The sequence below is a fragment of the Chionomys nivalis genome, chromosome 20 (genome assembly GCF_950005125.1).
Source record: "Chionomys nivalis chromosome 20, mChiNiv1.1, whole genome shotgun sequence".
NCBI lineage: Eukaryota > Metazoa > Chordata > Mammalia > Rodentia > Cricetidae > Chionomys > Chionomys nivalis.
In genome coordinates, this window is record NC_080105.1 from 18,354,239 (window position 1) to 18,380,306 (window position 26,068).

General features: G+C 37.7%; 1 protein-coding gene across 1 annotated transcript in view; it reads right to left on the minus strand.

Moving 5' to 3' along the window:
- Window positions 1-25,516, minus strand: part of LOC130862846 (probable ATP-dependent RNA helicase DDX60) — an 83,289-nt gene extending 57,773 nt beyond the window's left edge. The window contains exons 1-9 of the mRNA XM_057752671.1: window positions 25,481-25,516; window positions 25,208-25,274; window positions 24,716-24,905; window positions 22,948-23,289; window positions 20,834-20,950; window positions 18,241-18,402; window positions 7,315-7,473; window positions 3,407-3,548; window positions 1,426-1,581 (exon numbers count right to left, since the gene is read on the minus strand). Of these exons, the coding sequence (XP_057608654.1) occupies window positions 1,426-1,581; window positions 3,407-3,548; window positions 7,315-7,473; window positions 18,241-18,402; window positions 20,834-20,950; window positions 22,948-23,289; window positions 24,716-24,905; window positions 25,208-25,274; window positions 25,481-25,484 (1,339 nt within the window). The 5' untranslated portion in view covers window positions 25,485-25,516. The remainder of the gene's footprint in view (window positions 1-1,425; window positions 1,582-3,406; window positions 3,549-7,314; window positions 7,474-18,240; window positions 18,403-20,833; window positions 20,951-22,947; window positions 23,290-24,715; window positions 24,906-25,207; window positions 25,275-25,480) is intronic.
- Between the last annotated feature and the right edge of the window lie 552 nt (window positions 25,517-26,068).

The window sequence follows — 26,068 nt, forward strand, 5'->3', positions numbered from 1 at the left end:
ACTCTAGAACTGATAATTTAGAGGCCTTGGTCACTTCTTCCTATCTACTGCTTAAAGCAATAAGTCTAACTCCAGACCTAGGTCCATAGAAATTACAGTGTCTGGTGAATGTGCTAATCAGATCAGCAGCCATTAGCTTCCCACTGACTGTTTACATTGGTTGCCAGGTTATTCGGTATGCTCTATGCGGCTGTGAGAAAAGAAGCAGTGCACTGGTTTATAAGACAATCCATGCCCTGTTCATATTTTTTCTGAAAAAAAAAAACATTTAAGTCTTATATATGACCTAAAAATATAGCATAGAGCACTAAATTTTCCCTCTAGAATCCCCTGATAATTTAATTCTTTTCTTTACTAACGTTTTCCATTAAGGAGTTCACAAATGTGCACTAGCCACTCTGACCTTTGAATTGACAGCCACGGATTAGTGTGTACGTGTAAAAATACTTATCTGAATTTTTATGAGGAAAAAGATTCCAGTCCTTGGAACTGGAGGGCTGAGGAAATGCTGGTTTTATGGTATATATTACTGGGAACATTTGTAACAGAGAGTAAGAAGAATAAAGAAACATGGAAAGATGGGCCCTGTTGCAAGAAGATTTCTTAACCCCCAGTCTTTAGCACCCTTGGTTTATTGTGGTGTCTTTGATTGGACCTTGAGAGGGGTTTCTTAAGAGCTGAACTCTTAGGAACCCTGTTAAAGAGTGATTTATTACACTGCAGATACAGTGTGGGTCCTTTGTTAGTTATGTTTGCTGAAAGGCAGGTCTAGGGGGAGCTAACCTTTGAGGTTTGCTCTTATGGACCTGGGATTTCTGAAGACTCAGTCTCTCACCTCCTGGTTCTGGCCTCTTCTCTTGTACCTGTCACCGAAGACATTCTGTACATCTGTAGCATAGTGAATTAAATGCAGTGATTTCTGCAAAGACTTTCTAAGGTGACTGCTGGCTCCTTTTCATTCTTTGGCATCCCATGTCTACTTTTAGTTTTATTAATATACAACACAGATGCTGTGCATGGATCCAAGGTAGTCTCTACACTGGTTTAGATGGAGCTAAGTATTCCCACTCACCTTGCAGGCTTCCCCCATCTAATTGTTTAGAGAGGACTCATCATGATGTAATAAAATATTAAAAGTTTTAGTTGACATAGGTCACATTGGTAAAAAGAGAATTCATTCGCATTTGGTTTTGACTTTTTAAGGTGGCAACATTAATTACAAACAACATATAAATTTTCAGTATTAGTCAAAGCACAGCACTCCGTGAACATGACAACTATTTGAACACACAATGCTAGAAAATGATTTCTACTTGCAGTTTCCAAAAATTCTTTTTTCCCCTCAAATTAAGTTAGGAATAAGTTATCTTTGGTTGGTGATGGGGTGATTTTGAGAAAATGACATTTAAGTTAGGAATAAATTACCTTTGATTGGTGATGGGATCTTTTTAAGAAAATGACATCTTGTTGTTCTCAAAGGAAATGGTTTTCCCAAGTCAAAGTTTCTGATCAACTTCGACACAGTATCCCAGAGATGTACATACTCCTTCATGATGACATCTCCTACATTCAAATCCAGGCCTGGATCACAATTAAAATTACACTGTATTAAGAAACACCAATGCATGCATAGAAGCACACAACTTCATTCACTAAATTTACTGAGGCAAACAGTGAGATTTTCAGTGGGATTCCCATTGAATCTAAACAAAAGATATTACAGCTGTGGACAATTCTGTGACACACCTTAAAACTAATCTTGCTTTTCTGTTTGACAATTTAAAAACAATGTCTTAACTAATGATAACTAGTAGTGGTAGATTTAATTGTTTCGAAGTAAAAATATTATACCACAAATAACTTTGAAACCAATAACACTAAATAAAATTAAAATAAAAATTAGCAAAGAATCATCGTTTTATAGGTAGCTAATTTATTCCAATTTCTACAATATGACAGGACCAAATTTTAATATCAAAGACATTTACTATTCACTAAAGTGCTATTCTCTCAAAATGTGTTTTCTTTTTCTTTGACTACAAAAACACAATAAAAATTGTTCTAACAAAAGAAAACAAATTACACAAAGAAAGTATAGAGATTATCTCTTTGAAAGTGAACCCCAAAAAAATCATATAGTCATCCGCCTGGATAGGGGAAGTAGACAAGATTGCAGGGCAAAAACTGGGAACTTGCGGGTGAGGTGGCATGGGGCAAAGGGGAAATGGGATGAGAAACATGAGAAGGGGAGGATGGGAGGAGCTTGGGGGATTGGGATGGTTGGGATATAGGAAGGGTGGATACAGGAGCAGCGAAGTATATATCCTAACTAAGGGAGCCATCTTAGGGTTGGCAAGAGACCTGACTCTAGAGGGGTTCGCAGGTGTCCAGGGAGATGTCCCCAGCCGGTACCTTGGGCAACTGAGGAGAGGGAACCTGAAATGACCCTATCCTATACTGGTGAATATCTTACATATCACCTTAGAACCTTCATCCGGCGATGGATCGAGGTAGAGACAGAGTCTCAATTTGGAGCAACGGTCTGAGCTCTTAAGGTCCAAATGAGGAGCAGAAGGAGGGAGAATATGAGCAAGGAAATCAGGACCACGAGGGGTGCACCCACCCACTGTGAAAGTGGAACTGATTTATTGGGAGCCCACCAAGGCCAGCTGGTCTGGGACTGAATAAGCATGGGTTGAAACTGGACTCTCTGAGCACGGCGGACAATGAAGGCTGATGAGAAGCCAAGGACAATGGCACTAGGTTTCGATCCTAATACATGAACTGGCTTTGTGGGAGCTTAGCCTGTTTGGATGCTCACCTTCCTGGACCTAGATAGAAGGACCTTTGTCTTCCCGCAGGGCAGGGAATTTGTACTGCTCTTCAGTATCGAGAGGGAGGGGGAATGGTGTGGGGGGAGGAGAAGAGGAGTGGGGATAGGGGGAGGGGAGTGGGGGGAGGGGGCAATATTTGGGAGGAGGGGAGGGAAATGGGAAACGGGGAGCAGGTGGAAATTTTAATTAAAAAAAGAATAAAAATAAAAATTAAAAAAAGAAAAACTTAAAATCCCTAAATAACTAATAAAAGCAAAATATTTCTATTCATGAGGACAATTTTATAAATAAACCTTATATACCATGCATGAAAACAAAATGCTATGAAATCTCAAACAAATTAACATACATTTTTAACCAAAATACTTATGGAGCTATATTAAGTAGAAAATATATTGGATTGTTTATATTCCTTCTGGTTTCCACAAATAAAAATATAAACAAAGACTGGGAAAGTGGAAAATAATTACTATTTATACAATAGACATTTAAGAAATGGTTTTGAAACTTGAAATTCCTCATAGGCTTTATCTCTAAAGAAAGGTGAGGTGGATTATATAGTAAACTAATACCTTCTGCATTTTCATTTTCATAGTAAAAAGCAATATTCATCATCAAAGGCTCATCACATAAATCAGAAAGGTGAAGTAAATCCAAACTCCAAAATTCAAACATGTGCACATTACTTAAAATGAAATACTCGCACCACTCTTTCTGGAAATCAAAAAAAGAAGTTGTTGGCAGCTTACATGTCCACAGTAATACATAGAATTATCCCAAACACATCTATGATTCAAATGAAAGGCAACTGACAAGACTGTTTTAATTCTTGTAAGCAACAAACCCACTTAGGCTGAATAAGGACTTTACTTTGTTCCTTAAAAATTGAAACATTACATAAAATGAAAACTGACTAAAAATGAATTTAAACTGCACGTAATCCCAGCATTTGGGAGGCTAAGGGCAGGAGGATGCCTGCCAGATTAAGGCCAGTCTGTGTTACACAGTCAGTTTCAGACCAATCTGGGTTACACAATGAGACTTTGTCTCAAAAATAAAAACAAAACCAAAAACAAAAAACAACCTTTTATCATTAGTTAAAGAAATATCTGTTTAATTACTATGGATTGTTTCCTTTCATTGTGATTCAAAATGTCAAAAACTACATATTTCTTCAGCTTTTGAATGTGCTTCTGTTATTTACTTAGGTTTCTTTGTTTACTTTGGATTGTCAATGTTGGGCTGCTAAGGGTTCCAGTAAGAAAAACGTTTCCCACCCACCAGTGCTGATAGGTCTCCACCAACTAAAGGCTGATGTTCCATCATAACACCGACAGAATGTCTGCACAAACAGCACTTACATCTGGCCACAGTAGACATGAGTCTTCCTCAATAACACGGTTTACAGAGTTAAAGTGAGAGGCTCCCTAGTGAGCTTTCTTCATTCACTCTGCCTTAGTATTAAAACTTAATGCTTCCCAACATAAAGGTGAGAATGAAGCTGCTGTTTTTGATCACCTAATATTATCAGGTATTTCCTGCTAGGCCATCTTACGACACTGTCAAATATTTAGTTTTTTTTAATACTGTCTTTTAACCTAAAGCACTTCCTTGTGTGATGGAGGATGGTCATCTGTCTATGTGTTACTTTCATTGGTTAATAAAGAAACTACCTTGGCCCTTTGATAGGACAGAAAATTAGGTAGGCAGAGTAAACAGAACAGAATGCTGGGAGGAAGAAGACAATGAGTCAGTCGCCATGATTCTCTGGCCCGAGACAGACGTAGGCTAGAATCTTTCCTGGTAAGCCACCACCTCGTGGTGCTACACACATTAATAGAAATGGGTTGAACAAGATGTGATAGTTAGCCAGTAAGGGGCTGGAGATAATGGGCCAGGCAGTGTTTAAATGAATACAATTTGTGTGTTGTTGTTTTGGGTGTAAAGCTAGCCATGCAGGAGCCAGGGAGGACCAAAAGCAGGCCTGCTGGCCTCTTCACTACACTTGTGCATTAAAAAATTCAAAAAATTCTTCAGTATTAACAGTTGTGCAAAAAAGGTTTCCGTTAAAGCCCATATTACACCTATTTGCATTCACACCAGCTCCCATTTTTGTTCCTGACTTCAGCTTCATAAAATAATTTAATACATCTAAGAAATAAATTTATAACAAAAGCCAACCATTACTGGTGCCACAATGTTTATTTTAATTGCAAGTATCAGTAGGTTTAATGTATTAACCTGAAATGACTCATATTAAAGTTTTTAGATGAAAATGGGATCCGGAAGTCTTCCTGACTTTGATTATTATCACAGAGACTGCTAGCCATGAAGGACTAACAAAACCTAGAGGAATGTCCTCCTATGGGGTTTAGGATACAGAATTTTCCCTCAAGAATCAGTAGAACCTACATAGAACCACGTTCACCATGTCTAGTATTTACTACACCACAGAACTCTAAATATTCCATTACAGCAGCTATGAATATTCACCAGTGCAGACATCCAATACATCCTGATGCTCCTTTGTATGGATATGAGCATGGTGTGGGTGTGTGCCGGTGTGCAGAGGCCACAGAATGACTTCAGGAGTCTTTCCCCTAATAAATCCCACTTTATGTATGTGACAGGATCTCTCACTGGCCCAAAGCTTGACCAAGTAAGATGGACGGTCAACAAGAAGTTTTCCATCTACCTATCTTTGGGAACATTGCACTAGATTTGATTTCATACATGGTTCTATATTGGACATCAAAACCTGCTTTTCGGGCATCCAAGGCACATGATTTACCAGGTAAACCACTACTCTTGTGCCCTATTCCTAATCTACCATTCCAACCCCCAGGTCAATTATGGTGATATAGTAAATGTAATACAAGCACTATTAATTAAAATTAATATAACTTAATCACCACTTTAGCCACAGTCAACTCAATACACTTCATGAATTTTCTTTACTTCTCTCATCTGGGCTTTGAGACAGGGGCATTTATGCAAATGCTATTCCACATTGAGTAAGAAAGGGACACTCTCTATGCAGCTGCACTGCCTCCAGGTAGACTTAAGTCACTCTTCAGAGTGCTACTGTAGAAGTATACTCAGAGTATAGTGTAGAGCACTCAAAAGTCTCTCCCTTAGTCTCTAACAGCAACAGGAAAGTGGCTAAATAGTCCCCTAAACCCCCATATCCAGCTTTGTATCTACACTGTGTGGTCTACATTGCAAGTCAAAATGCTTTAAAAAAAAATAGAAGTGCCATTTTCCTACATAAACCATTTAGTAGGTACTCAGTGAACTTATGATGAACTTATTTACACAGATGTGATACTACCTGATTTGTCTCTCACTCACTACATCAGCCTCATCACTAACCCTATAGTTTTCTGTCCTTGATTCAATGAGTGGACCTCAGTTCCTTGGTTGTGATATTTTTGAACAATCACACACAGTGCTTCTTCTCCCACAATCTGGTTTCCAGTCTGTCCACCCCTCTACCACCTATCTATCCTTCAGGACTTGGGTCATATAACTTCTTAGGAGAAACCCTTGCAAACTTGGCTAGATCTTTTAACTATTGGTTTCAAATGTACTCTAGTTCTTCCTTCACAGTAAGTATTAACATTCAGTCTGTGTCTTCACTATAAGATTTAACTGTCTGGAAGAACTAGTGTGGAATGATGAAGGATGTTGATGTTACTCCATCTCCAGGTTGGAAGAGCACATTCCAAATATCTTTGGGCATGAGTCACTTTTCTTGACTATTTATCTCAGATTCCTAAAAGAAAGTCTACATGGATAATATATGTTTACACAGACAAATATATACATATAATATTTATTTCTATAAATATATATATAGTGCAAATATATTAAGATGCAAGTAGCCATTAAATATGATAGCATCCAATATTATAGAGAAAGAAAGATATTGCAAAAAGAAAAAATGTATATAGATATTTTTCATGTTATAAAGAACAGAAAAATCTGTTTGTTTAAAATGAAGAGAATAAACTGAAGTGTTAACAGATTCTAGCACTGATTTTCACAGAAGACTCTGGAGAGAATTTGGCTTTTTGTTTTCATAAGGTCTCCAAAATTTCTGTATCCATAATCTGGAATGGAAAAAAATAATAAAGCCTTGCATCCGTTTCCTCATTCTTTCTCAAGGCAGAAGGTGGTGGTCACCAGAAACTTCCTCATTAATGACACAAATCCTGACTCCAACAAGAATTTTAAGAAGGAAAATGTCAAGAAGCTCCTCTTTGGGTGGGATACATGCCATGATGGTTGCTATTAATAACAATCATATTATGTAATATGATTGTTGAAACTAGTCAAGTAACTGATTTAAACAAGCCAATCTTTGAAGACTCCAAAATTTAACACTACCCTGTATAAATCTGTTTTAAAGGTATACATGGTTTTTAATGTATCCTGTAGTAAAATAACAAAAGTATAAGTGACAGGAGAGTATATTTACCATTTTAAAGACAGTCTTGAGGTCCTCAATCCAACCAGAGGTGATACATCTTGAGCAGGCTCTCTGGGAAAGAGGTAGGTGGAGTTGGAAAACCACACTGAGGCAATAGAGTTTACAGAAGTCTTCCACGTCCTTCAGGGTTAAACAACTACCTTGTTCCTGTAGAAGGTAAAGAAGGTGAGTAGAGAGCGGTAGGCTGGGAGACTACACACTCAGTTTGTGAAGCCTGAACTTTGCATCTAAGCCCTCTATGTAGGAATACCACATTTACAATTTCTCCATTTCTGAGACAGTACTTACCCAGAAACAAGGCTATGTTTAAACATGTTTGAGATAGAGAGGAAAGGAAGCTTCTAGCTTTGCAGAAGCTGGTGTAAGGCATGGCTCAATATTTTCAAGGATTCCAGGTTTAAACTAATAAACCAGGTGATGAACAGGAGGTTTCAGAGGACCTTGGGTGGTTGGAGCTCTATGCTACATTCTCTCTTCTGTCTAAGCAACCTACTCTGAAGACAATATCATGAACTGCCTCCATGAAGACAACTGAGTGGCAATGTAGCAAACAGGTGTAACTGCACCATCACAACAAAGAAAAATAATTAGATATATTTAACATCAGGGGCAGGGACATCATTGCTATTGGCAAACATTTTGTCTTGTTGGAGAAGCAAGGATACTTCAAATGGGGCACTCTTAGGATGCCAGAGAAGGTCTAATGTTTAGAAGTTCCAGGGAGAAAAGTTTGACTTACTATCATGATTTAGGGATGAATTAAATTTGGACATATAATTATGTAGAAAGGTTTTATTAAAAATTACATTTAAGGAGATACTGCAAAGCAAAATATCAAAATCTGGTTATTTCTGAAATCAAGAAAGTTGATGGGATTCATTAGCTGAGACTCCATAGTTCTGAGATTACATTAAAAAAAATGGTACGTGTACATGTGTATACTTTAGTGCCCATGAGAACATATATGGAGAGATGACTGTTTAGTCATAGCCAAATCTCAACTGGCTACCAGAATCTTGACCTTTTCTGCAATAAAGAAACCTAAGAGAGTACCAGTAAATCCATCTGGAGGGGTAAGTGTATGCCCCCCTCCCACCCAGCCAGCCAGATGACCCGGGAAGGGAGCACAGGCACTTCCTGGCCATTCAGTGGGGCTTCTCCATGGCTACTGGCTTTCTCTACTTATCCCACCCCATCTTGCCCCCCAAGCACCCCTTTCCATCTGTGGGGTCCTAGGATCCCCCAACTCAGCCTGCTTCAGGGACACAGTGGTAAGTGCAGGGGTTTCTTTGTTCCACTAAGTCAGCATCTACCGAGCCTGCCCTTTTCTCTGTGAGGTCCTTGGCCAGCAAGTGGCCCTGATCCAGTACCAGTAGATCCATCTGGACAGATAAGTGTGTGCCTGCCCAGTCGGTCAGATGCCCCAGAAAGGGGTACAGGCACACTCCAATCCCCTAAACTTTCTGGCCATTCAGTGGGGCTTCTCCCTGGTTACTGCCTTTCTCTATTTATCCCATCACAGCTGGCCCCACAAGCACTTCTTTTCATCTGCGGGGTCCTTAGTTCCACCACCCCAGCCTACTCAGGGTGGAGAGGATCTGAGAGCCAACTCCAATGCTGAGGGGAGCTAAGAGATGTCAGACCAAGAAAAACCCTCAAGTACAAAGTTAGCTACAGCAAAGATAGGACCAAGCCACCAAGACTCTTCTAACAGTATTTGAAGAAAGGGATATGCAGGTGCCAATGCATGAATTCCTCCAACAATCTGAAAAGCAACATGATAACACCAGAATCCAGTGAACATACAACAGGGAGACTTAAACACCCTAATCCAGAAGAAGGAGAAGAAATAGATTTGAAACATAACATCATGAAAGTGTTAGAGACCATTAAACAGGATGTGAAAAACTCCATTAAAGAAATGGATGAGAAGACAAACAAAAAGTTAGAAGAAATTAATAAATCCATCAAAGATACCCAAGAAAACTAAGAAAAAGGAATCAAATAGGTAATTGAAACAGTTCAAGACTTGAAGACTGAAAATGGAGGCAATGAAGAAAACACAAACTGAGAGATGGCAGGATATGAAAAATCTAGGTAAACAAACAGAAACTACAGAGACAAGTATAACCAACAGAATATAAGAGATAGAAGAAAGAAAATACTATAGAGGAAATAAACACACTTTTCAAAGAAAACAGTAAATCCAACAAATTCTTAACACAAAACATCCAGGAAATCTGGGACACTATGAAAAGACCAAACCTAAGAATAATAAGGGTACAAGAAGAAGAATTACAGCTCAAAGGCCCAGAAAATATATTCAACAAAATTATAGAAGAACACTTTCCCAACCTAAGGAAGGATATTCCTATGAAGGTACAAGAAGCATACAGATCACCAAATAGACTGGATCAAAAAAAATTCCTTCACAATATAATAATCAAAACATAAAACATACAGAATAACGAAAGAATATTATGAGTTATAAAGGAAAATGCCAAGTGACATATAAAGGTAAACCTATCAGAATTACACCTGACTTCTCTATGGAAGCTAAGAAAGCCAGAAGGTCTTGCATAGATGTGCTGCAGAAACTAAGAGACCATGGATGTAAGCCCAGACTACTATACCCAGCCAAGCTTTCTTTCACCATTGATGGAGAAAACAAGATATTCCAGGATAAAAACAAATTTAAACAGTATGTAGCCACAAACCCAGCCTTACAGAAAGTACTAGAAGGAAAATCACAACCCAAGGAAACCAACAAAACCCACAATAACTCAGATATCTAATATCCCTCCACCAGCACAACTCAAAGATTTGAAACACACAAACACTACCACCAATAAATAAATAACTGGAGTTAACAACCACTGGTTATTAATATCACTTAATATCAATGGAATCAGTTCACCTATAAAAAGATAAAGGTTATGAGAATGGACATGAAAACAGAATCCAACATTCTACTGTTTACAGGAAACACACCTCAAGCACAAACACAGACATTACCTCAGATTAAAGGTTTTTCTGTTGTAATAAGGGCGGCGGGGCTGCGTCCCCGGCACCCAGCCGCCCGCATTGGCTAGCTTATTCCCCAAAATAATTACACGGAAACTGTATTCTTTTAATCACTGCCTGGCCCATTAGCTCCAGCCTCTTATTGGCTAGCTCTTACATATTGATCTAACCCATTTCTAATATTTTGTGTAGTACCACGAGCTGGCTTACCAGGGAGAATCTTAACCTGCGTCTGTCTGGAGTGGGAGAATCATGGCGACTCCTGACTCGGCTTCTTTCTCCCAGCATTCTCTCTGTTTACTCCTCCCACCTAAGGGCTGGCCTATAAATGGGCCTAGGCAGTTTCTTTATTATTTAACCAATGACCTTCCTCCATCATTTCCCCTTTTTCTGTTTAAACAAAAAAGAAAGGATTTCACTTTAACATAGTAAGATTACATATAGCAAAACAGTTATCAAGCAAGAATTACAGTTACAATATTTATATCTATTTTATCTCTTATCATAACTAAGGAAAACTATAACTATCTATCCATTCTTCAACTCCATCAAAGACTCCAGAAGGATATAATATTACTTAAGTAAACAAGAAATCCAAAACTCTAGAAATGACAGAAACATTTCGCTGCCTGGACAGTCACCCAAAGTTCTTCTGTACCGTTGGGGCATCCATCTTCGGCCTACAGGCCCATAGTTTTCAGCAGACATTTCCATGAAGCAGGAAATTCCAAAGACAGTTCAGTCACTTTTTGCTGTGTCCTGCAGAATGTCTTGCAGACTCTTTCATGAGTCAGGAACCCCGAAAATCCATCTCACCTTTAGGCAAGTTCAGCAGTCCTCTTTCTGCGGGTTCTCTGTGTCCAGTTTATGCAACAGTCCAGGCAAGAGCAGTTTCTTGCCCAAATGGCTATCAAACTCCATAAGGAGCCTCTTCGATGCCCATCTTCCTCTTGAAGTAGATTGGTGCTGCCAGGAGCAGATGTGTCTCATTGTCATGAAAAGCCCTAAGTTATTAAAACATTAAATGCCATATTCTGTAGTCTTTGAAAGATATGAAGAATGCCTATCCAACTGAAATATATATCCAGAAAATCTAACTAACATGACTACAAGCTTGACTATTATTTATGATTATCCATCAACAACCTATATTTACATTACATTTTTAAATGAACTACATAATCACAATACCTTAAGAGCAGAAATACATATACATATAACAAAATTAACCTTAAAATCCATACCAATGCAAATTATTCATATCTATATCATATCCCCCTTTAAATGTAAAAAAAATATTCATAAACAATATTTGGGAATACGGGCGCAGTTTTTTTCTCTCCAAACTGCTTCCTGCTGAATGGGGGCGCTGTTATTCAGGTCTTTCATGGTGTAACCTGTGTGTCAGGGTCATCTCAGTCGGCAGTTGAGTGAAGTAATTTTCTGAAGGTGTTCACAGCAACCTTTCAGGAGGGCGTGGTCTATCATACCAGATTGGTATAGACGCAATCCACAGAGTCTCATCCTCTGTGAAAACAAAAGAAGACCCTCTCCAAAGCATCATATCCTTAGACCCATATTCTGAAATCATAATACCCTTATATCCATTCTGGTTTAGCTTGGCAGCCCATATAATGAAATGTCTCTCTGCAGTTAGCTCCTTTACAGTCAAAAATTTTAAAGAAAACACAATAATACAAAGAATCCAGACTCTCTGTGAATTTTCCATTTTTACGTGGCTTATTTTCTTTATTTCTTTTAATCTATAACTATCTGTACTCTGTCTCTTTAAAGACTTTACCCTTTTTTTTAAGACATTAACTTTATTATTTATATATTTTTCTTCTCTCTCTCAAGCCTACCTACAGTCATCCAACACTGTGGTCTTTTATGTCTGAATCTGTTTTATTGTGACTCTGTAATTTTTTTACTATCCAGGAGCACTTTGTTTTGTGCTTTTAAATCGCTAAGCACTTAATCTAAGCTGTGACATTCCTAGGTCAAAAACAGGTACTGCCTGCTTACCCCGCCCAGTCCAACATGGCGGAGCCGCTCGTGCCTCTGATCCTTGCACATTGCACCAGTAGCATGGTGGAGCTGTTTGTGCCTCTGAGCCGCAGCACAAAATGACTTCCTTTTAGGCACACAGTGAGTCTAGTTGCCATCAAACAAATCGTAGCACTTTACTCCAAATGCTCCATTCAAAGACTCTTTCTCCCACAGGAGCCAGACAGAGATCGCGATGGCGGCACAGCCCAGAAAGCCGGCATTTTAAAACAGCCAGTTTTTTCCTGTTGCTGAGTCAGGACAATTTCTTTGCCGCACGCAACCCACAAACAGCAAAAAACTGTCTTAAATTCTCTCTCTCTCCTTTTCAAGCCCTCTCAGGTTTTACGTGGAGTTCATTAGCACGCTGGGCGCCACTCTGTTGTAATATGAGTGGCAGGGCTGCGTCCCCGGCACCCAGCCGCCCACATGGCTAGCTTATGCCCCGAAATAATTACACGGAAACTGTATTCTTTTAATCACTGCCTGGCCCATTAGCTCCAGCCTCTTATTGGCTAGCTCTTACATATTGATCTAACCCATTTCTAATATTTTGTGTAGTACCACGAGCTGGCTTACCAGGGAGAATCTTAACCTGCGTCTGTCTGGAGTGGGAGAATCATGGCGACTCCTGACTCGGCTTCTTTCTCCCAGCATTCTCTCTGTTTACTCCTCCCACCTAAGGGCTGGCCTATAAATGGGCCTAGGCAGTTTCTTTATTATTTAACCAATGACCTTCCTCCATCATTTTTCAATCAAATGGACCTTAGAAACAAGTGGGTGTGGCTATACTATTATCTACAAAATTGACTTGAAACTAAAATCAATCAGCAGAGATGGAGATGGACACTTTATACTCATAACAGGAACAATTCATCAGGATGAAGTCTCAATCCTAAATATCTATGCCCCTAATATAAAAGCACTCACATATATAAAAGAAACATTACTAGAACTCAAAACATACATCAAACCCCATGCACTAATAGTAGGAGATTTCAACACTCGTCTATCACCAATGGACAGGTCAACCAGACAGAAAACTAACAGATACATAAGAGAACTAGTGGAGGTAAGGAATCAAATGGACTTCAGAGACATATATAGAACATTCCACCAAAAATAGGAAAGAATATACCTTCTTTTCAGCATCTCATGGAACCTTCTCAAAAATTGACCACATACTCAGTAACAAAGCAAACTTCCACAGATACAAAAAAAATATTTAGTAACCATTTGTGTCTTATCTGATCACCATGGAATAAATTTAGAATTTAACAATAATTCTACCCCCAGAAAGCCTACAAACTCATGGAAACTGAATAGTCAACTACTGCATCATCCCTGGGTCAAGGAAGAAATAAAGAAAGAAATTAAAGTCTTCCTTGGATTCAACGAAAATAAAGACACAACATATCCAAACCTATGGGACACTATGAAACAGTGCTAAGAGGCAAGTTCATAGCACTAAGTGCCCACATTAAGAAAACAGAGAAAGCTCACATTAGAGACTTAAGAGCACACCTGAAAGCACTAGAAGAAAAAAGAAGCAGACTCACCCAGGAGGAGTAGAAGACTAGAAATAATCAAACTGAGGGCTGAAATCAACAAAATACAAACAAAACACAGAAAACAATCCAATGAAACAAAGAACTGGTTCTTTGAGAAAATCAACAAGATTGAAACACCCCTATCTATACTAATCAAGAGGCAGAGAGAGAACAATCAAATTAACAAGATCAGAAATGAAAAGGGAGACATAACAACAGAGACTGAGGAAATTCAGAGAATTGTTAGGTCTTACTACAAAAGCCTATATGCTACAAAGCTGGAAAATGTAAAAAGAATGATTGTTCTTAGACAAATATCAGATACCAAAATTGAATTAAGATCAGGTGATCAATTTAAATAGACCAATAAGTCATGAGGAAATAGAGCTGTCATAAAAAAAAAAAAACCTTCCAACCAAAAAAAGCCCAGGACCAGATGGTTTTAATGCAGAATTTTATTAGAACTTCCAAGAAGAGCTGATACCTATACTCTTTAATGTGTTTCACCTAATAGAAATAGAAGAGTCATTGCCAAACTCTCTTTATGAAGCTACAGTTACCCTGATTCCAAAATTACACAAAGTCTCAACCAAGAAAGAGAATTACAGACCAAACTCACTCATGAACATCAATACAAAAATTCTCAATAAAATACTGGCAAACAAAATCCAAGAACACATCAAAAAAATTATCCATTATGATCAAGTAGGCTTCATTCCAGAGATGTAGGGCAGATTCAACATACAAAAATCTATCAATGCAATTAATCATATAAATAAACTGAAAGAAAAAAACATATGATCATTCCATTAGTTGCTGAAAAAGCATTTGACAAAATTCAACACGCCTTTATGATAAAGGTCTTTGAGAGGTTAGGGATACAAGGATCATATCTAAATATGATAAAAGCAATATAGAGCAAGCCAACAGCTAATATCAAATTAAATGGAGAGAAACTCAAAGCCATTCCACTAAAATCAGGAACAAAACAAGGTTGTCCACTCTCACCATATCTCTTCAACATAGTACTTGAAGTTGTAGCAATAGCAATAAGACAACATAAGGAGACCAAGGGGATTCTAATTGGAAAGAAAGAAATCAAACTTTTATTATTTGCAGATGATATGATAGTGTACAACAGTGACCCCAAAAACTTCACCAAAGAACTCTTACAGCTGATAAATACCTTCAGTGATGTGGCAGGACACAAGATCAACTCAAAAAAAATCAGCAGCCCTCCTATATACAAAGGATAGAGAAGCAGAGAGGGAAATCAGAGAAACTTCATCTTTCACAATAGCCACAAATAGCATAAAGTATCTTGGGATAAAACTAACCAAGAAAGTGAAAGATCTATTTGACAAGAACTTTAAAGCATTAAAAAAGAAATTGAAGATGACACCGGAAGATGGAAGGATCTCCCATGCTCTTGGATGGGTAGAATCAACATAGTAAAAATGGCAATTCTACCAAAGGCAATCTATAAATTCAACGCAATCCCTATCAAAGTCCTAACAAAATTCTTGACAGATCTTGAGAGAACAATAATCAACATTATATGGAAAAATAAAAGACCAAGGATAGCCAAAACAATCTTAGAAAATAAAGGAACTTCCAGAGGTATTACCATCCCTGACTTCAAACTCTCTATTAGAGAGCTACAGTAATGAAAACAGCTTGGTATTGGCAAAAAAAAAAAAAAAATAGACGTTGATCAATGGAATCGAATCTAAGACCCAGATATTAACCCACAAACCTATGAACACCTGATTATCAACAAAGGAACTAAAATTATACAATGGAAGAAAGAAAATATCTTTAACAAATGGTGCTGGCAGAACTCGATGTTAACCTGTAGAAGACTGAAAATAGATCCATATCTATAACCATGCACAAAACTCAAGTCCAAATGGATTAAGGACCTCAATATTACTCTGAACACATTGAACCTGATAGAAGAGAAAGTGGGAAGTAGTCTACAACACATGGGCACAGGAGACCACTTCCTACCTATAACCCCAGCAGCACAGACAATAAAGGCAACATTGAATTAATGGTACCTCCTGAAACTGAGTAACTTTTGTAAAGCAAAGGACACTGTCATTAAAACAAAAAGGAAACTTACCGACTGGGAGAAGATCTTCACCAACCCTGCATCAGACAAAGGTCTGATCTCCAAAATATATAAAGAACTCAAGAAACTAGACATTAAAATGCTATTTAACTCAATTAAAAAATGGGGTACTGAAATGAACAGAGAATTCTCAACAGAGTTCAAATGGCCAAAAGACACTTAAGGTCATGCTCAACCTCCTTAGTGATCAGAGAATGCAAATCAAAAAAAATTGAGATACCATCTTACACCTGTCAGAATGGCTAAAATCAAAAACACCCAATGATAGCCTTTGGTGGAGAGGATGTGGAGTAATGGAAACACTCAATCATTGATGGTGGGAATGCAAACTTGTGCAACCACTTTGGAAATCAGTGTGGCTGTTTCTCAGGAAATTCGGGATCAATCTACCCCAGGATCCAGCAATACCACTCTTGGGAATAAACCCAAGAGATGCCCTATCATACTACAAAAGCATTTGTTCAACTATGTTCGTAGCGGCATTATTTGTAAGAGCCAGAACCTGGAAACAACCTAGATGCCCCTCAATAGAAGACTGCATGAAGAAAGTGTGGAATATATATGCATTAGCTTACTACTCAGTGGTAAAAAAAAAGCAATGACAACTCGAATTTTGCATGCAAATGGATGGAAATAGAAAACACTATCCTGAGTGAGATAACCCAGACCCAAAAAGATGAATATGGTATGTACTCACTCATTAGTGGACTCTAGCCATAAATAAAGGACAATGAGCCTATAGTTCATAAGCCTAGAGAAGCCAAATAACAAGGTGAAGCCAAAGAAAAACATATATAGATCCTCCTGGAAATTGGAAGCAAATAAGATTGTCGGGCATAAGTTTGGAGCATGGGGGTGGGGATACAGGTGGGAATGGGGGAGAGGAGAGGGGAAGAGAGAAGGGAGAAGGGAAAGACTGGGGAGAGCGTGGGGAGTGCGAGGGTGGAGATGGAGGAAGGGCGGATATAGGAGCAGGGAAGAAGATATCTACATTAAGGGAGCCATTTTAGGGTTGGCAAGAGACTTGACTCTAGAGGGGATCCCAAGTGTCCACGGGGATGTCCCGAGCTAGGTCCTTGGGCAGCAGAGGAGCGGGTGACTGAACTGGCCTTGCCCCACTATCACACTGATGATTATCTCGAATATCACCATAGAATCTTCGTCTGGTGATGGATGGAGATAGAGAAAGATACCCTCCTTAGAGCAACGGACTGAGCTCCCAAGGACCAATTGAAGAGCAAAATGAAAGGAAAAGATGAACAAGGAAGACACGACCATGAGGGGTTGGACCATTCACTAAGACAGTGTTCCTGATCTAATGGGAGCTCACCAAACCCATCTGGACTGGGACTGAAGAGCTTGTGATCAAACCGGAATCTCTGAATGTGGCAGCCAATGGGGGCTGACTGAGAAGCCATTGATAAAGGCACTGGCACTTGTTTCTACTGCATGTACTGGCTTTTTGGGACCCTAGTCTATTTGGATGCACACCTTCCTAGGCCTGGATGGAGGGGCGAGTGCCTTGGACGTCCCACAGAACAGGGTTCCCTGCCCTCTGAAGGAGGGAGGGGGATGGAGGAGGGTAAATGGGGGCGCGGGAGGGAAATGGGAGGAGGGGAGGAAGTGTAAATTTGTTGAATGGAAAAATGAAAAAAATGAAACAAGAAAAAAAAAAGAAACCTAAGAACAGTAGTCTCTCCCCAGCCAGTAGGGTACCACTGTGTGAGCCTATCTTTCAAAATCACTGAGAAGTTTGCACAAGAAAACCTGAATCCAAACTACATTACTATTTAGCACCTTGGGTTAGAGGACTGTTACTCTCAAAAACCAAAAGTCTGTGCTCTAATACTGGAGTAGAAATAACAATTCTTTCCTGAGCATTTCGTGAACTGTGCACAGAAAAGCCCAAAGCACAGTAGCATAGCAGGTTGTTTCTTCCTTTGCCTGTCTGCAGGTGATGAAGTCCACATATGTCCTATGTGAAGCACCTGTAGGTAACACACTAAGTCATGGAACAGCGTATTCCTTTATGACACGAATTGCAGGGATTCTATTTCTGCTGTTCATATAAACAAGAGAGAACCCAGTGCCATGTGGGGAAATGGTTGGTGAAAACAATAAATAGGAAAGCACAAGTGCATCCCACTGCAGCAACCGCACCTGTTTGTCTTCGCACGTCTGCTCGGAGGCTTTCTTCTCTCTGTTCTCTAAGAAGCTGTGGTACATTTCCAAGAACAGGGAGCAGGAAGTGACGCACAGGGCTCGCCGGATGTCAGAGCCTTCTGGCCAGAGTTGCCTGAGCAGAGACATCGTCTCACAAGCCTGTCACCACAGAGAATTATAACACGTCATGACGATTAGAGAACGGTATTTATTCATAAGCGATTATATAGTAAGAAATGGGTCGATATGAACATATAGAAACTGTAGCTATTTCCACTAAAAACATTATGAACACAAATTTTGAGTGGTAAAATTATTTCAAAAATTTTGCGAAAATTCTTAACAAATACATGCATAAAAAGTGGTAAATCCACAAGAAAATTCATGACTTAAAATGCTAATTCTCTAATGAAATGCAAATATGAGAAAATGAAAAAATGTTTACATTCTTCAGTAATATTAAAACTGCATTTTTTTCATTGATGATATCAACATGCTTTGTCATCTTTTACTACTTTAGTAACAGTCAGCACCAGAAATCATGGGGTGTCAGTCCTAATACTCTGCTAATGAAGTTACAAACGGACAAAGGCATATGACAATACATTTGTCATTCAGTTTATTGATGCTTTTCATTCAAGTTCTAAAGATCTAACCTAAAAAAAGAATCCAATATTTGCCCAAAGATGTGTGCACCAAGGCATTCATCATAGAATTATTTGGAAAAGAAAATCTTCAAACAATTTAAATGCTCAGCATTCAAGAAATACCATATATTCATAAATATAATACTTGTAACTCTTCAAATCCCTATCTTGTATTTTCTTAAAATACATGCATATATAATTTTGTGGTTAATATACATGATTAGAAGCAACATATATCATGGCAATCAACTTTCTGAAAGTATTGTGTGCTTTTATAGTCATTTTGGACAAAACCTCTTCTGCATCAGTTAAAAAAGAAAATGATAGTACTAGGAACAACAGTGATGAAATGTTCAAAGGGGAAATAATATATTCCATCTGGAGCATTTATCAAGTTCCCTGCCACACTTGTGATGCCTCAAGATGGGTAGGGACCAAAGAGATATTCTATTATGAATATTATGAGAAAAACAAAGGATTGATTTTATTAAAGAATGAATTAGAGCCATCATAAAAAAATACTAAATCTGCCATAGATATGTAAATGCTATTTTTAAAAGTAATCTTTAAACTGAAATTTTTAATTTTCTGTTTTTTTAAATTATTCATTTTACTTTAATGTATGAGTGTATTGCCTGCACATACAATTGTTCCTCATATATGCTTGGTGCTCACTGATGTCAGAGAAGGGCATGGGATCTCCTATAATTGGAGTTATGGATGGTGGTTAAGACCATCACTTAAAATTATAATAAAATCACTTAAAATTATAATCTAAAAAATACATTGAAAATTGCTGTCTCTATATCAAAATCTTTGTCATGTAATAAAAGCAGTATTCAGAGAAAAACATATAACACTAAACAATATTTAATACCAAAAGTGAGAAAATAGATCAGTTAAATGCTCTGCTAAAAAAGTAGATAAAAAGAAACAAGAAAAATCAAAAATCTAGTCAATATTTCCAAACTCAAGCTGCAATTAGACAAACATTATTAAACAAGTAAGAGAAATCACAGACATACAAAACAAAAGAAGAGACACTGAGAAAGAAACCCACTTCAAAGGTGTTTGAAGTTCTACTTTAGAACTTTTATGGAAACAAGCTAGAAAAACTGAAATTGCTACTTTCCCAGAACAAATTGGAGATTTGTGTCTTGTAGTATTAGTTGGCCTAAGTACACCAATATTCATGACATAAGTAAAGCAACTAAGAAACCATCCCAACGGACATGTGCCAATTTTCAGACAGAAAATTTTATGAAATTATCAAAGATTGGATAATTCCTCTGGTTTAGACCGGATGTCAGAATACTAAAAAGAAAGCCTGAACATTCTCTTCTGTGAAGCACATAAAATGCTACAAATAAATATAAGACAGTAAAAAGCCTGAAATTACATTAAAGTATCACTGATGCCAACCAAGGCAAAAATTCAACAGAAAATAGAGCAAACAGAACCCAAGACCATATTAACAAAACCATAGAGCATGATGGAGTATATGGACACCAGGAATGCAATATTAGAATATGTGCAAATTATTATGACATTAATAATACTAGGGTCAAAACAACAGTACTGTGGTATATTTACACTACTGTGTTCATGGTCTAAACAATAGGAGAACAAAAGGGTCATCCTCTTTACATCAGAGTCTAGACACATCTTTATCTGAGTCCTACTTAACAGGAAGAAATAGAAACATTTCTTCTCAAACCATAAATAGGGGAAAGATGTCTAGTATCTCTCCCACTCTCCACTGCTACAAGAGACCTGTTACTATATCCATTAGACTAGAGAAATAATAGAAATTTGCTGGTCTAAAACAAGGTAAAACCATAGAAGTGATACACAGGGTTGTACTCAGACGTACACACACACACACACACACTTTTATAAAAATAAAGTTCAATTAAAAAGTGGTTTTTTTCAAGTTCTATTACCTTTTCCACCATATTATTGAATTTCAAATCTCCAAATAAAGTTGTTAAATCCAGGTCTCTATATTTTTCCAACTGTTGAATCAGGGTTTTATATTCAGTCATAATGTCCCTCTCAAACTGAAAAACAAAATATGATAAATTTTCATAAATACATCATTATTCTTCATCTACAGGACTCAGAAATTGAAGAAATAGTCACATTACAATGCAGTCCTGAGTTTACAATCTACCCTGCTGTGATCGAGGATGGTCAGCAAGACTTGGAAACCCTTCCAAGTTATCCCATCTAGCAATATATCACCTGATTTTAGCAGTTCCATAAAGATACAAATGATATAAATTCAGTGTGTTTCACTAAGACACATTTCAACCAAGCACCTAAGAAGAGATTAGAATCCTCTCCCCCTGGGCATCTATGGTACTGGAAACAGTCATTGCCAACAGTTTCAATGGCATTTCCACTAGTCTACAAATGGAGGCATAAGCTATATTCCATTGTATTTTAAATTTTAAGTACTCCTCAAATCAGTTAATGTAAAAACATTTCTTTAAGGTGAATTTTAGTAAATTGGGGCAAAAATTATTTTATAAATAAAATTCTGCATTAAAATTTGTTCTAGGAAGAATATTTGTAAGGGTTCTCAGGTTCAGAAACTGCTATCAACAGAATGCTATAAACTTGGACTAGTTGTGGTAGCTCATGCATTTAATCCCAGCACCCAAGGATGCAGAAGAATTGTAGCTTTGTGAGTTCCAAACCAGCCTGAGCTACACAGTGGGACATAGTCCACATAAAGAAAAAGGAATCACAACATAAACTCAATATTTAGTATTTGCCCTGGATGTAAATATAAAGCCCAAGCCTGTTTCTGATCACAGCTGGCATTCAGGGTTAGGAACACTTTAGTGATAGGAATCCTAACAAAGCAAAATAAATCTATTTGCATATATGCAAATGTGTGATAATGAGCATGATGCAATTCTCAAAGAGGCACATACTCTAATTGGTTCTAAACCTACTTTGATGAGCTATGGAATGATATTCATTTGCAGAACTCACCTTACTTAGTGAAAAATAAGCAAACTATTATTTATAAAGTTAGTAAACATGTTTTACTCTGGAAATTTCAACAAATTAGTTATCAAATATACCAACATAGGTAAAATAAAACTATCATGAAATTTGAATTCTGATTGTTTGGAAAGCCAGTGAGTTATTGTCTGAAGTTGTTTATGAAGACATATATCCATCACTTTCTTTTCTTTCTTTATCCTACTCCAGTGTGTTCTAATTAAAGCCAACCATATAATGTATCATTTCACTAGTGGATCATCTCATTAGAGACATACCTTAGACCCTGATTTCATGTCTTTCTGGCCTTCAATAACTTGGATTTCACACACCACACAGTGTTTGAGAACATAGGGGACAGGGTAGCACTTCTTATAAATTTTTACTACTCATTGCTGGTGTTTTTGAACAGGCTACATATTCAAGCATCCATTTCATCATCTTTAAATATAGATGATTCTTTTGGCGGGGGATGAGATAGGGTTTCTCTGTAGCTTTGGAGCCTATCCTGAAACTAGCTCTTGTAGACCAGGTTGGTCTCAAACTCACAGAGATCCGCCTGCCTCTGACGCCCAAGTACTGGGTTTAAAGGCATGCGTCACCACCAACAGGCTATAGACGATTCTTAAGCGTGCCTCATGGGACTTTTGTGAATGTTAAATATAAATAATTTGTAAGTGTTAAGAACTATTATAGCTGTTAAATCTATAATAGTTTCTATATTATGGGTAGAGTAAATATTGAATCAAGATAGCTATTTTTAAAGATTTATTTCATTTTTAGTTTTGTGTGTATGTATATGTATCTGTCTGTCTCTCTGTATGTATGCATGCATATATGTAGTTATGTAGGTATGTGCATATAAGTGCAGTATACACAGAGGCCAGAGCTGTCAGATCCCTTTGGAGCTGTGGGTATAAGCAGTTGCGAACTACACGACATGGGTACCAAACTAGCGAGCATTAACCACTGAGCCTCATTTTCTGAATTAATTTAGAAATGTTTATAAAATTCTAAATCATTGTCTTTAAATAAACATTACCTTTTTTAAAAACAGCTGCTGTTCATATGAGCTTTGCATTAAATATGCATAAAGACGGATGATGCCAGATGTTTGTCCTGAGAAGAGTGCGATGTTGACCTTTGCTGCCCAAGATTGAATGACTAAAAAGTTGAAAAGGTGTGTCTGCTGGTCGTTCAGGCCTTCATCAGCAAGAATCAAGAAATAAGGGCAACTCTGACTTAAGGAAATACTCCACTCTTCTGACAAGCATCCAGAAAATTCAGTCCAAATATCAATGGCAGTATTCTTCTGAAGGTGCATAATTAAAGCAGTTCTCAGTGTAAGAAGTCCAGGGACACTGAAGTATGCATATTCAGCATCCTATGAGACGGAGACAAAGGACATTATTTGACAAGTGTTTTGCTAGTTTAGGCAGTTAATATATATCATTAAGGTCATTGAAGGAACATGGTACAGAAGGGTTGGGTTCTTTTTTAATGTCCTTTAGTCAGTAAATTGACCCTGGAATTTTTCTATATCACAAATATATGCTTTAAGTCACATTTTGAACCTAAGAGTAAGCAAGGTTATAGTACCCAGAATTCATTACTCTTTATCTTCCAGTCTTTTAATCATTCTCCTGGCCAACTTCACCTCAAGAAGACAGAGGACAAAAATAACAATGAAAATAATAATTTGTAATTATAAATTTTCTGGAATTGGGAGCTGAAGGGGAACATGTTATTCTAAAGAATAGTTCTAGATGCAGTGACATTTCTTAAACAACAAGGGTTTTTCTTAGTAGATTGAAATCTGTGAAAGAATTGTAAACATAGAGCAGAACCCTGCTTCCTTGAACAAAATGGTGCTGGTCAGCAATGCTCGGAAATATACAGTATCGTGAGCTTCAAACTGATTGAACATCCAACGAGAATCCCTGAGTATACCATTAGCTGCCCTGAATATAGGAATAGGAAGATATAGTAGCAGTAGATATACCTGTAATTGAAATTAAGTAAATTTTATTAATTATACCAAATATGATATTCACTCAGCATTATCTATAACAAAGCACACAACAGTAAAGTAAGGTTATGAGTTCACGTGGGCTCAGATACACCTAATAATGTATTCAAATAAGTTGCCTACTGAGTTTTGAAGGCAAAGTAGTTCTCAGAGGTGGAGAAGTAGAACTGAGGTCAGTGGGGCCACTGTTCAGAAATTCACTAACTTTTTATGACTCTCTCCTCTAAAGTTTCTCATCACTACACATTACAAAACAATCTAATTTACTGCAATGCTAGGCATTTGCTTTGTTCTCCTCTTCCCTTTAAATTGTTTTTCTTTTTATTTGTTTTATTTTGTTTATTTTTGTCCTGGAGGTTGAGCCCACAGCCTTGCACACACTAGGCAAGTCTTCTACCACTAAATTGCACCTCTAGATTTTTTTTTCTTTAAGTGTCTTCCCAGGTTGGCTAAACTACTCATAAAATCACTAAGTGAGGCTCGGGTGGGCTTCCAACTTGGAACCTCCTTACCTTATGCTCCCTCTCATTTTCTGAACTTTTAAAAACGTATTTTGCCCGCAGTCACTGGTGAAAACGTTTATAAAATCTTATAAAAACACTTTTAATTATAACAAGGGGTAGTAGTGCACACCTGAAATCCTTTAACTTGGGTAGCAGAAGCAAGGGCATCATGAGTTCAAGACCAGCTACAGGGACAAGATTCCTTGTCTCTAACTAACATTTAAATAAATTCTGGTTTCAGTCTTCAGAGGGTACAAAGCTCAGGAGGTCTGTGTTACCTTGAAGAAAACTATGGCAAAATGTCCTCCTTTGCTAATGACATCCAGCAGGTAGCGCTCAACCAGGTAGAAGAAGTGGAGACTCTGCCCTGGCTTTAGCGACTTCTCACATACACAGGTGACAAGCAAGGAGTCTCCGTCAATCAGAAAAAACTCAGATTCAACAAAATCATTGAATAAACTGGAATAGCTAAAAAAGAAAGGTGTCATAACAAAACTCATATGGATAACATAATACCCCCCAAACAGTACAGTTGTTATTATTTCATTGACATTAGCAACCTAAAATGCTGAATACATATTTGCATATAATTACATATACTTCTATCATGTATGTAATGTACATTCTCTGTATGTGTGTCTCTCTGTCTCTCACACACAAACACAGATGTACGTACACATCAACATTACCATATAAAGTCAAACAACTCTAGAGGGAAGGGGAATATTGCGCATGATTTCAAAACCCTTGATTACCACAAAAATACTTACTGAGCCTTTGGCATGTTATCCAGGATTACTTGTGACATTTTCTCTAAAATTCCTGTGTAATGTTCTTCTAAAAATGGAAATAAAAGGAATTGTTTTCAGTCAGTCTTTTTAAGGGAGTTCAGAGTTATTACATATATATATATATATATATATATATATATATATATGAGAGAGAGAGAGAAATAAGAAACAGTAATGTAGCTATTTTAACTGCTTAATCTGTGAAGCATATATTTTATAATGCTACAAATATTATTTTGAATTGAAAATTACCCATTCTTGCTGCTGTGTCTCCAACCTGAATTGAGAAGTATTAATGATGTAAGTATTCTTTATTGTGTCTTCTCTAAATGGTCTTTATTAATGAGATGGCAAATCTGCAAAGAAAGAGAAAAATCGATCAACTTTCCTGTCAGCAGAAAGGTCCTGAAAGACTGTCTTTGCAACTCAACATTGAGTAGCAGGGACACAAGAAAGAGTCCAATCAACAAGTGGTCTATTCTCAGGGAATAAAAGTCAAGAGGTCAACCATTAATAGTATAATTGCATATACAATAGAGAATCATTAATGCGACCAAGTCAAAGAAATGAGACATTCGCTAAAGAAGCAATGCCCAAGAAAAGTTCTAAAGGATTAAACAAAACGGGGGAAGGTGAGGGTCCAGACAGAGACGAGCAGCATATCATCACATGTAACACGCAATGTCCTGTGTCATGAAGGGATGGAGGTGAACCAGGTTCCTTCCAGAACCAGGAGGCTGGAGTAGAGAGTGGGAGAAAGTGTTTGATGTTGAGAGAGGGTGTGAGAAGCGTGCAGGTCCCTCAAGCATGGGTCATAGTTGGTCACTGAGGATTTTAAGG